Source organism: Clupea harengus, chromosome 23, assembly GCF_900700415.2.
Source record: "Clupea harengus chromosome 23, Ch_v2.0.2, whole genome shotgun sequence".
NCBI classification, from domain to species: domain Eukaryota; kingdom Metazoa; phylum Chordata; class Actinopteri; order Clupeiformes; family Clupeidae; genus Clupea; species Clupea harengus.
In genome coordinates, this window is record NC_045174.1 from 22,592,674 (window position 1) to 22,607,203 (window position 14,530).

A 14,530-nucleotide genomic window follows, 5' to 3' on the forward strand; every position below is an offset into this window, starting at 1 on the left:
AGTCACTGAGAGATACACAAACACCCATTAAAGGGTGCTCCCCCTAACACACACACACACACACACACACACACACACACACACACACAGTGTACTACACATTTCACAAGGTGCCACACACACACACTCACATCACCAATGAAGGACCCCCCCCCCCCCTTAAATTACACACCATACTTATCCTATTACAGGGTCCCATGAAAACACACACACACACTGTCACCCTCACCCATCACTGTGTGCCCCCCCCCCCACCCCACACACAGATCTCTTGTTGTGTGTTATTACTCACACTAGTGTCTCCAGCTTGCAGTGGGGACTCTTGAGGAGGTCTGAGAGATGCTGAATTCCTGCATCATGAAGATAACGATTGAAACTCAGGTTCAGCGTCTTCAAACTGCAGGAGGTTGATCTGACAGCTGATGCTAAAGCAGCACAGCTCTTCTCTGTGAGGGAACAATCCACCAGCCTGGCAGAAACATAATGACACGTGTGATTATTACACTCACATACCTTTACCTATACCAACACCAAGCCACACACTTACCGTACTTCAGCCATCACAGAGTGCCAATCACACACACACACACACACACACACACAAACACAGGCATACACACTCTCACCGGGACTCACTGATCACAGGATGTCATATGCGTACACTCACTGGGTGCCCCATACACACATACACACACACACACACACACACACACACCCCTTTGTCATCATCATCATTCACTCAGTCACTGAAAGATACACAAAGACCCATTAAAGGATGCTCCCCCTAACACACACACACACACACACAGACTCACACAAACGCACACACACACCCTCTCACAAACACACACTCTCACACAGACACACTCTCTCATAAGCACTCACACACACAAACACACTATCACACACACTCACAAACAAACACACTCACATATACAGACTCTCACACACACACACACACGCTCTTCATTCAGTCATTGAGACATAGACAAACACTCATGCACACACACCCACACACACCAACACACACCAGGGGGTGCTAGACACATACCCACCCACCCCCCCCACCCCCCACAAAACACACACGTACAAAAATAGACCCATCACAGAGAGCCACACAAACACCAGTCTTCACAGGTATCACACACATATTCATTCATTCATTCATCACACACACACACACACACACACACACACACACACACACACTGTGTAATCCACATGTCCACATGTCAAGTGTTGGTACCAACACCAACCCATACACTTACCATACTTGAGCCAACACAGAGTGCCAATCAAACACAGGCATACACACACTCACCGTGACTCAATCATCACAGGATGTCATATGAGTACACTCGCTGGGTGCCCCATACACATACACACACACACACACACACACACACACACACCACAAGGTGCCACACACTTACATCACCAATGAAGGATTCCCCCCTTTAAATTACACACCATACTTATCCTATTACAGGGTCCCATGAAAACACACACACACTGTAGTTCACTCATTCCTATCTGCCCCCCTCACACACCCCATATTTCAGTCATCACAGGGATACACTCACACACACACTTTAGTTTGCCCATCATTATGTACCCCCCCACCCGACCTGCCTCATCAAACACCCCATTCAGTGGTCTGCTGTTGTGTGTAAACACTCACCCCTTACACATGCCCCCCACACACAAACACACACACACAAACACACCATATAGTACACACATCCTTACATTCCCCCCTCACCCATCACGGTGTGCCCCCCCCCCCCACCCACACACAGATCTCTTGTTGTGTGTTAACACTCACACTAGTGTCTCCAGCTTGCAGTGGGGACTCTTGAGGAGGTCTGAGAGATGCTGAATTCCTGCATCATGAAGATCACGATTGAAACTCAGGTTCAGCGTCTTCAAACTGCAGGAGGTTGATCTGACAGCTGATGCTAAAGCAGCACAGCTCTTCTCTGTGAGGGAACACTGCATCAGCCTGGGAGGAACATAATGACACGTGTGATTATTACACTCACATACCTTTACCTATACCAACACCAACCCACACACTTACCGTACTTCAGCCATCACAGAGTGCCAATCACACACACACACACACACACACACACACACACAGGCCTACACACATTCACCATGAGTCACTCATCACAGGGTACACATACTAACACATCAAATGGAGACACACAAACACTCATTAAAGGGAGCTCCTCCTTACACACACACACACACACACACACACACACACCTTACTCCAGTGACTCAGCACCCCACGGTGACACACAAACACACACACACGCTCTCACACCTTCATTCAGTCATTGAGAGATAGACAAACACTCATGCACACACACCCCCACACACACACACACAAACCAACACACACCAGGGGGTGCTAGACACATACCCCCCACACACACACACGTACAATAATTGACCCATCACAGAGAGCCACACAAACACCAGTCATCACAGGTATCACACACATATTCATTCATTCATTCATCACACACACACACACACACACACACACACACACACACTGTGTAATCCACATGTCCTCATGTCAAGTGTTGGTACCAACACCAACCCATACACTTACCATACTTGAGCCAACACAGAGTGCCAATCAAACACACAAACACACACTCACCGTGACTCAATCATCACAGGATGTCATATGAGTACACTCACTGGGTGCCCCATACACACACACCCCCCCCCCCCCCCCCCCCCACACACACACACACACACCTTTATGTATCATCCTTCACTCAGTCACTGAGAGATACACAAACACCCATTAAAGGGTGCTCCCCCTAACACACACACACACACACACACACACACAGAGTGTACTACACATTTCACAAGGTGCCACACACACACACTCACATCACCAATGAAGGACCCCCCCCCCCCCCCTTAAATTACACACCATACTTATCCTATTACAGGGTCCCATGAAAACACACACACACTGTCACCCTCACCCATCACTGTGTGTCCCCCCACCCCACACACAGATCTCTTGTTGTGTGTAACACTCACAATAGTGTCTCCAGCTTGCAGTGGGGACTCTTGAGGAGGTCTGAGAGATGCTGAATCCCTGCATCATGAAGATCAGGATTCAGACTCAGGTTCAGCGTCTTCAAACTGCAGGAGGTTGATCTGACAGCCGATGCTAAAGCAGCACAGCTCTTCTCTGTGAGGGAACACTCCACCAGCCTGGCAGAAACATAATGACACGTGTGATTATTACACTCACATACCTTTACCTATACCAACACCAACCCACACACTTACCGTGCCAATCACACATACACACACACACACACACACACACACACACACACACACAAACACAGGCATACACACTCTCACCGGGACTCACTCATCACAGGATGTCATATGCGTACACTTACTGGGTGCCCCATACACACACACACACCCCCCTTTATGTCATCATCATTCACTCAGTCACTGAAAGACACACACTGCGTCATCATCCTTCAATCATCACAGGGGCCCACTGAGACACACAAATACCCATTAAAGCGTGCTCCCCCTAACACACACACACACACACACACACACACACACACACACACACAGTGTACTACACATTTCACAAGGTGCCACACACACACTTGTCACCAACGAAGGATGCCCCCCTTTAAAATACACACCAACTTATCCTATCACAGGGTCCCACGAAAGCACACACACTGTAGTTCACCCATTCCTATCTGCCTCCCTCACACACCCCATATTTCAGTCATCACAGGGATACACTCACACAAACACTTTAGTTTGCCCATCATTATGTACCCCCCCACCCCACCTGCCTCATCAAACACCCCATTCAGAGGTCTGCTGTTGTGTGTAAACACTCACCCCTTACACATGCCCCACACACATGCCCCCCACACACACACATCAAGGGGTGTTACACACACCTTACTCCCCTAACTCAACCCCCAACAGTGACACATGAACACACAATCACACACATACAATATTGACCAATCACAGATAGCCACACACGCACAGAGACACACACTAACCACTCATCACAGATAGCACACACATTGTCACGATGTGGGATGTAGGCTGGTTGGAATGGTGTTGCAGGTAGGAAACACACACGGCGCAGGAGACAGTGGCTTTCTTAAAAAATAGCTATTTATTTACAACAGGGATCACCCCAAAACAGATACACACGAACTGACCAAAACTAAAGCCAAACAGACAAGGAACAACTCTGTGGTCACCAATCACACAGATTCTCACAGCTCACACAGCTCTCTCTCTCTCACAGCTCTCTCTCACAGCATGTTCAGTCTGTCTCTCTCACAGCTCTCTCTCTCACAGCTCTCTCTCACACAGCTCTCACTCACACAGCTCTCTCACACACAGCTCTCTCACACAGCTCTCTCACACACAGCTCTCTCACACAGCTCTCTCACACACAGCTCTCTCTCACACAGCTCTCTCTCACACAGCTCTCTCTCACACAGCTCTCTCTCACACAGCTCTCTCTCACACAGCTCTCTCACACACAGCTCTCTCACACACAGCTCTCTCACACACAGCTCTCTCTCTCTCTCACAGCTCTCTCTCTCACAGCTCTCTCTCACACAGCTCTCTCTCACACAGCTCTCTCTCTCACAGCTCTCTCTCTCACAGCTCTCTCTCTCACACAGCTCTCTCTCACACAGCTCTCTCTCTCTCACACAGCTCTCTCACACAGCTCTCTCACACAGCTCTCTCACACAGCTCTCTCACACAGCTCTCTCTCTCTCTCACACAGCTCTCTCTCTCTCTCTCACACAGCTCTCTCTCTCTCACAGCTCTCTCACACAAGCTCTCTCTCTCTCTCTCACACAGCTCTCTCTCTCTCTCTCACACAGCTCTCTCTCTCTCTCTCACACAGCTCTCTCTCTCTCACAGCTCTCTCTCTCTCACAGCTCTCTCTCTCTCACAGCTCTCTCTCTCTCACAGCTCTCTCTCACACAGCTCTCTCTCTCACAGCTCTCTCTCTCTCTCTCACAGCTCTCTCTCTCTCTCACAGCTCTCTCTCTCACAGCTCTCTCTCTCTCTCACAGCTCTCTCTCTCTCACAGCTCTTCTTCTCTCACAGCTCTCTCTCACACAGCTCTCTCACACAGCTCTCTCCACAAGCATCTCCTCTTCTCTGCACAGCTCTCTCATCTCTCTCACAGCCCTCTCTCTCTCACCAACACAGCTCTCTCTCTCACACACAGCTCTCTCTCTCACAGCTCTCTCTCACACAGCTCTCTCTCACACAGCTCTCTCTCTCTCACAGCTCTCTCTCTCTCACAGCTCTCTCTCTCTCTCAGCCTCTCTCTCTCTCTCTCAGCTCTCTCTCTCTCTCTCAGCTCTCTCTCTCTCTCAGCTCTCTCTCTCTCTCTCACACAGCTCTCTCTCTCACACAGCTCTCTCTCACACAGCTCTCTCTCTCACACAGCTCTCTCTCACACAGCTCTCTCTCACTCAGCTCTCTCTCACACAGCTCTCTCTCTCACACAGCTCTCTCTCTCACACAGCTCTCTCTCTCTCAGCTCTCTCTCACACAGCTCTCTCTCACACAGCTCTCTCTCTCACACAGTTCTCTCTCACAGCTCTCCCTCTCACACACAGCTCTCTCTCTCTCTCTCACAGCTCTCTCTCTCTCTCACACAGCTCTCTCTCACAGCATGTTCAGTCTGTCTCTCCCTCATTCAGTAATGAGGTGCACCTTAAATAAGGCCGCCCAAGGGCTAAATTGGTCCAATTAGAGTCAATTGGACCCCTCCACAGAGGTGGGGGAACCCGGACCCAACCATTCAGGTAGGGGAGTCCAGTTCTTCTCCCCCTTTGGGCCACAGTGAGAAGGGGGAGGGATTTCACCTTCTCAGTCACATATTCATTCATTCATTCATTCATTCATTACAGACGCAGACACAGACACTCACAATCACAGACTGTGTTGCATCTGATGGAACCGGAAATATTGATATACTGTTGTTGTAACTAAGTGTAGCCTCATTTTGTATCTGTAACTCATTCGTGGATGTGTACTCTATCTGTCTCACTGAGACCTGAACAAATGGCATGTGACCCCCCCCCTAGATAGCCTCCTTCCTGCTATCACCCTTTGTACCCTGTTATCACCCCCCTCCCCCCACAGGTGAACCCCTCACCCCACTGTCTCCCCCTTCCTCTCACTTCTCCCCTATTGTATTCTAAATGACTGAATTGTATAAATAACAACATACTCTACAATAAGATAGGCCTTTCTCTGAGCACCAGCTGAGAGGGGGTCTCCACGCCGAAATAAACTCCAGAAACCCGACTACGTCCTCCAGTCCCTTCTTCAACTTTGGCGTGCTCATTTAGATTCTATCATAAAATCCCATACATTAGTGCCCCTAACACACACACACACACACACACACACACACACACACACACACACACACACACACACACACACACACACACACCCCTTCCTCCACATCAAATGGTGTCCCTCAAACACTGCATGTCATCATCCTTCACTCATCACAGGAATCCTGTGTAAGTCTGTGTGGTCACTAAAGCAACGGGTACAGATTCTCCTGCTGTACATACCCTTTCAGCCTTATTACTGGAAGCCCTGACAACATAAGGTTTCAACATGTTTATGTGGCACACTCTAGATTGTCTCTTACGATCAGGAGTGCAGACTATATAGTCAGTTTAACTAACCCGAAACTCACATTATAGGGCCCAGAAAATGTCACTTGCAGCGCCGACCCAGGGACAGGGAGTAACACAAGCACCGGGTCACCTGCCTGGAAACTTGGAATTTGGTCCTGTCCCATTAAGTGACTTATGAATAAGCAGCATTACTTTAAAGTCAATTCTGTGACTTACTAGCAGCTTGTGTAAGTATTGTAATACTATGGTCAATTATTTTCATAAGAACTCTATTTTTCACAAGATGAAGCTGTTTGGCCTTTTTGGGGAGGCCTGTGAAAATACCATTGCAGTAGTCAACCCTGCTGCAGATAAAGGCATGAATGAGTTTTTCTAAATCATGTTTTGACATGAGGGGACATAATTAGAAGAGGCCGTCTCTCTTCCCAGTCTGTATTCGTGTCGACACAGTATGTGCGCAGCATCGTTTTCAGCGTCTGATGAAAACACTCTAAAGTGCCCTGAGACTCCCCCACTTCTCTCACAACTTGTGCAAACAGTTTCAAAGTCAAATTAGAACCCTGATCAGACTGAATGAAATCCAATCAGTCCCCTCACCACCGCTTTTGGGGATGGCTTCAGGATAGAGGGTTGCAGCGCACATAATGGTCAACACAAATTGACGGCCAGACTTAAACTTGGGCAGTGGACCCATGCAATTAACAGTTATGCATTCAAAGGGATGTGCCATCACCAGAATAGGACGGAGTGGGGCTGGGGAAATGGTCTGATTGGGTTTACCCTTAAGTTGACATGATGGCAAGAGTGGCAGAACTTGGCAACAGCAGTCTTTAATCCAGGCCAAAGCACTCGTTGATAGGTCTGATTAATACCCAGGACAGACAGCGCATGCTCATGGACTAGACTCAGAATCTGTGAACGGTAGCCAGACGGCACAACAGTCTGACAAACAGACATCGAGGACCGAGCTGAAACTGAGCTTTCATCAATGAAGATTCAGACAAGTCAACAATATCCTCAAATTCCTGGGCCTGCACACGCGTCACAATCGAGGCAGAAAACACAGAGAACTCCTTCCCAAGTCACACACAATCTCTCACAGACACACACACACTCTTGGACACATGCTGTCACGCACATGCTCTAACACACTCACACACACACTCTCTCTCACACACACACAAACACAAACACACACACACACACACACACACACACACACACACACACACACACACACACACACACACACACACACACACACACACACACACAGACACTCTCACAAAAACAGACTCTCACACACACACACACTCTCAACAATACACACACTCTATCACACACACACACTCACATATACACACTCTCACACATACAGACTCTCACAAAAACAGACTCTTACACACACACTCAAACTCACACTGTCACACACTCACACACAATACTTGACCAATTACAGAGTGCCACACAAACACGCACACAGCAACATACCAGAGTACACCCATCCTTACATGACCCCCCCCCCCCCTCACACACAGATCTCTTGTAGACACACTCTCTCTCATAAGCACTCACACACACGCTCTCTCACACACACACACCTTCATTCAGTAATTGAGAGATAGACACCCACACACACCAACACACACCAGGGGGTGCTAGACACATCTAACCCTAGTGTGAAGAATAAGATAAAGGTAATTTAAAAGGTTTCAAGAGCAGTTATTATTAGAGGTATTAAGAGAAATACATAAAATAACTTACAAATGGGAAAAAGTGCGTCAAAAGCAGAAGACGCACATGATAATAGCAATAAGAGGTGGTTTAAAATGTCTACAACAAGAAGAAAATTGTAACACTGATTTGAAAATGTTTTTACATTATTGGTTGCACCAAACAGAGCAAAGCTAACGTTAATGGTGGCAAGAAAGCCAATGATTTTTTGTTTTGTTTTGTTTTATGTGACTTTGGTGCCTGCTGAGCAGTAATCAGAGAATTAGATGCCCAGAACAGTAAGGTTGTAAGAAGAAAGAGACATCTAAAAGCAAAGTTTGAAACAGGAGAGATATTTCAAACTACAGATTATGTTTCAAAAACATGCCCTACAAACTTATTAGGAAGAGATGTGATGTGGGTTGGGCATTAGAATTGTTCCAACAATACATGGGTTTTAGAATAAATTAAACAATGATGTCCCAAAATATTATTATGTATAGAATATACACTGTTAAGCCCAAAAAAAGATTTTAAGAGAAATGTAAGCCTGTCACACTAACTACATTAACCTAGACTGATACATTGGACTAAGACAGGATGGGTGGGGGCTGAGTGCTGGCTCAAAAGACTGTATTCTCACAAGCCATGAGCTCAAACTTAGCTACAGTTCGAGGGACACTCAATTGTTGTTGAACATCTAGTGCTGTTCCTCCAGATAAGAAGACCTGTAAACAACATACCCTGGCGTTGTTAGGATTTTTTAGCAGAAACAAGGCCACAACATTAGCAGCTGTGGTCCACTAAAGTAAAGCTATCTTAAAAAGCACCTCAGCCACAGACAAAGAAATAAATTATGTATTTTCTGAGAATGACTAACTTCTGAGATAATGGATTCCTAACCACGAGTTAGAAACACAAATGTTGCAGAGTTTACTTTATTCTCAGCCCAGGTCAGCAGGAGATATTATTAAAAGGCCTGAAGATGGAAAGCAGGCATTTGAACAGATAAAACAACTGTTGGTCAGTTCTGCTGTCCTAGCACATCCATGACATGACAAAGCCATTCGTACAAACTGTAGACTGTAAAAAAAGATTATATAACATCTGTGTTAATGCATAAGTGGGGACTTAAAGTTGATACCAGTGGCATACTAGTCAACACGGCTAGATCCAGTAGCCCAAGCAATGTCTGAATGTTTACAAGCAGTAGTGGCTGCAGCCTTGGCGGTGCAGGCCTCTGCTCCTATTGTACTAAACAGACACTTACACTGAAAGTTCCACATGCTTATTTTTATTTATTTAAATTTGTTTTGCTCACTCAGCCTCATATCAATATTGAGCGCTGCGTGACATTTAACCCAGTTACACTTTTACTTACGGCAGAGGACAGATAAAAACTATGGCAGCCAGAGCTGACCTACAAGATATGCCTTTTCCAAAAGCTGATTTAACTATTGTTTGTTGATGGTTCACGCAAATAAACCTTGAACGCATAGCCACTACTTCCACACTATTCTGCACAAGCAGCGGAACTAATTGAACTGATTGCGCACACATGCAAAGACCCGGTTTCATTGGGAAACCACAAAGCAGACAAGGCCACTAACCAGGCCGCACTACAACAACCATCTGACACATACACAATTGAAGAATTATATCTCACAATACTAAAAGATATGCTGCAATATTGAGCCATGGTGAAAACATGCCTCAATAAGTGGGGATAGTAAGCATATATTTTTACTTCTGATTTATATTTTGTTTGAAAGATGTTTAAACATTCAGTTATAGATTTTATTGAGTTAAATCCAAACAAAAGAAAGAAATATCGTCTAGCTATAGACAGTCATTGTTCATACAACCCCCAGTCAGCAGGACTGGTAGAAAAGAATGAACCGACCTGTTAAAAGCAATTTGAGAATCTTAGAGTGAAATTAGTGATATTAAGCATGAATGTTGTTATCACTGTTTGAAATGATGTATGGAAGAATCTACACTGCCTTAGCACTCAAACCATTTGCTGAAACAGACTAAGAGATTGAATATACATTTGCAGAATATATGGCAAAAATGTGAATTAGCAAAATGCTCTCAGAACTCTCTGTGCCTAGTGGATACTGGGAGGGCGGGGCGGTCCTATCTCTGTGAAGTCATGGGGAGTTACAAGGGAAAAATGAAACAATGTGTGAAACATTTGATAATAACCGTACTGCTCTACATTTTGGTACTGTTAACATATTGATCACAAAAGGCCAGAACCAGACTGCCCACACACTTCCTACAAAAAGACTGTTTACATTTTCCTGCCCAGTCCGATGTGTTCTGCCGGATGCCTAATGGGGAACAGGGCCTTCAAGGACACAGCAAAGAGGCCTTGTTCGAATGTTATCTGAAGCCTAGGCGAGCTAATGACACACACACAGTCGACATCCATTATGTTGGCCTACAAATGCAAAGTATACAAATGTGTGATGAGAAATATGATGACATTTTAAATGATTTACTTATGATGATATGGAGTGATGCTCAGTAATGATCTCTGTTCCGAAAATCCATGTGATGAAGCTCAGAGTGATGATTTTTAAGTTATCCATTGAAATTGATAATTGACGAATTAAGAAAGATGATTTCGATTTTAATTTTGATTTTGATTGTGCTTTTGAATTATCCATTGAAACGGATAAAAGGAGAGACTGATGGAGATAATTTCCAAACACTGTTAATGACTTAGGAATATAATAATCAAGTGCCTTGTATTATTAATTACCTTATATGAATCATGTACTTATGTAAGCAGGAACATGGCTTTTCTGTGTTTCTGCGTGTGTGTAACTTAGAATATTAGGTGCCACTTAGTCTGCATATGTACAAGAGCATGTTTAGACCAGAGGTGATAAGAAGGTTCGAACTGTGCTTCTTCCGACCTTGCAAAACTTCCATCCTTGCCTCGGACGTGAGAAATCCACCACGTGATTATCCCTGCTGAACGCTCAACTTCTGTCTATATAAACCTTGTGCGATGTGTTTATCATTGCTTCACTTTCAGCCTTGTGCTGGGAGTGAGCCCGATTGCAATTGTTGTTTGTTTAATAAATATACTTATATGCAGCTCCGGAGTCCTGAGGTAACTAGGGTGAATTTTCACCTATCACACAGAGAGCCACACAAACACCAGTCATCACAGGTATCACACACATATTCATTCATTCATTCATCACACACACACACACACAAACACACCACATATACACATACCGTGTAATCCACATGTCCACATGTCAAGTGTTGGTACCTATACCAACACCAACCCATACACTTACCATACTTGAGCCAACACAGAGTGCCAATCAAACACACACACACACAGTGTACTACACATTTCACAAGATGCCACACACACACACACACACAGTGAACTACACATTTCACAAGGTGCCACACACACACACACACACACATCACCAATGAAGGATCCCCCTCCTTAAATTACACACCATACTTATCCCATTACAGTGTCTCATGAAAACACACACACACACACTGTAGTTCACTGATTCCTATCTGCCTCCCTCACACACCCCATATTTCAGTCATCACAGGGATACACTCACACACACACTTTAGTTTGCCCATCATTATGTACCCCCCCACCCGACCTGCCTCATCAAACACCCCATTCAGTGGTCTGCTGTTGTGTGTAAGCACTCACCCCTTACACATGCCCCACACACACAAACACACACACACCATATAGTACACACATCCTTGCATTCCCCCCTCACCCATCACTGTGTGCCCCCCCACACACACAGATCTCTTGTTGTGTGTTAACACTCACTCTAGTGTCTCCAGCTTGCAGTGGGGACTCTTGAGGAGGTCTGAGAGATGCTGAATTCCTGCATCATGAAGAGGATTGCCACTAAGGTCCAGCGTCTTCAAACTGCAGGGGGTTGATCTGACAGCTGATGCTAAAGCAGCACAGCTCTTCTCTGTGAGGGAACAACTCCTCAGCCTGCGAGAAACATAATGACACGTGTGATTATTACACTCACATACCTTTACCTATACCAACACCAACACACACACTTACCGTACTTCAGCCATCACAGAGTGCCAATCACACACACACACAAACACAGGCATACACACGTTCACCATGAGTCACTCATCACAGGGTACACATACTAACACATCAAATGGAGACACACAAACACTCATTAAAGGGAGCTCCTCCTTACACACACACACACACACACACACACACACACACACACACACACACACACACACACACACACACACACACACACACACACACACACACACACACCTTACTCCAGTGACACAGCACCCCACAGTGACACACAAACACACGCTCTCTCTTTCTCATACACACACATACACAATCACACACATACAATACTGGACCCATCACAGATAGCAACACACACACATAGACACAGACAGACACACACTAACCGCTCATCACAGATATCACACACATGCTCTCTAGCTCTCACACACACAAACACACACTCTCTCTCTTTCGCATGCTCTCACACACATGCTCTCACACACACACACACTCTCACACACAAGCTCTTACACACACAAACACGCTCTCACACACACACAAACGCTCTCTCTCACACACACACACACACACTCAGAGGCTGTGTTGCGTCCATCATAGCACCCCATACATTTGTGCCCCATACACACACACCCCTTCCTCCACATCAAATGGTGTCCCTCACACACTGCATGGCATCATCCTTCACTCATCACAGGGAGCCACTAAGAGAAGTCCCTCTCCAAAGAGTGAGACATAAACACATACACACACACACACACACACTGTGTTTCATCTGTCATAGGGTGCCACACACACACGTACAATAATTAACCCATCACAGAGAGCCAAACACTCACACACACACACACACACACACACAAACAAACAAACACACACACACACTGTGTTTCATCTGTCATAGGGTGCCACACACACACGTACAATAATTAACCCATCACAGAGAGCCAAACACTCACACACACACACACACACACACACACAAACAAACAAACACGCATCAAGGGGTGTTACACACACCTTACTCCCCTAACTCAACCCCCAACAGTGACACATGAACACACAATAACACACATACAATACTTCACCAATCACAGATAGCCACACACGCAAAGAGACACACACTAACCACTCATCACAGATAGCACACACATTGTCACGATGTGGGATGTAGGCTGGTTTGAATGGGGTTGCAGGTAGGGAACACACGGCGCAGGAGACAGTGGCTTTCTTAAAAAATAACTATTTATTTACAACAGGGATCACCCCAAAACAGATACACACGAACTGACCAAAACTAAAGCCAAACAGACAAGGTACAACTCTGTGGTCACCAATCACACAGGTTTGGTCTACATGTATGTACCTTCTCACAGCTCTCTCTCACAGCTCTCTCTCACACAGCTCTCTCTCTCTCACAGCTCTCTCTCTCTCACACAGCTCTCTCACACAGCTCTCTCTCACACAGCTCTCTCTCACAGCTCTCTCTCACAGCTCTCTCTCACACAGCTCTCTCTCTCACAGCTCTCTCTCACACAGCTCTCTCTCACACAGCTCTCTCTCACACAGCTCTCTCTCTCACAGCTCTCTCTCTCACAGCTCTCTCTCTCACACAGCTCTCTCTCTCACACAGCTCTCTCTCTCTCACACAGCTCTCACTCGCTCACAGCTCTCTCTCTCTCTCACAGCTCTCTCTCTCTCACAGCTCTCTCTCACACAGCTCTCTCTCACAGCTCTCTCTCACAGCTCTCTCTCTCACACAGCTCTCTCTCTCACACAGCTCTCTCTCTCTCACAGCTCTCTCTCACAGCTCTCTCTCACAGCATGTTCAGTCTGTCTCTCCCTCATTCAGTAATGAGGTGCACCTTAAATAAGGCCGCCCAAGGGCTTAATTGGTCCAATTAGAGTCAATTGGACCCCTCCACAGAGGTGGGGGAACCCGGACCCAACCATTCAGGTAGGGGAGTCCAGTCCTTCTCCCCCTTTGGGCCAC

At 46.1% G+C, this 14,530-nt stretch overlaps 1 protein-coding gene across 1 annotated transcript in view; it reads right to left on the reverse strand.

Annotated features, from left to right (window-relative positions):
- Positions 1–14,530, reverse strand: part of LOC105897704 (NACHT, LRR and PYD domains-containing protein 14-like) — a 75,667-nt gene that overhangs the window by 49,126 nt on the left and 12,011 nt on the right. Inside the window, exons 5-7 of the mRNA XM_042703185.1 lie at positions 12,283–12,456; positions 3,076–3,252; positions 1,826–2,002 (exon numbers count right to left, since the gene is read on the reverse strand). Coding sequence (XP_042559119.1) covers positions 1,826–2,002; positions 3,076–3,252; positions 12,283–12,456 — 528 coding nt within the window. The remainder of the gene's footprint in view (positions 1–1,825; positions 2,003–3,075; positions 3,253–12,282; positions 12,457–14,530) is intronic.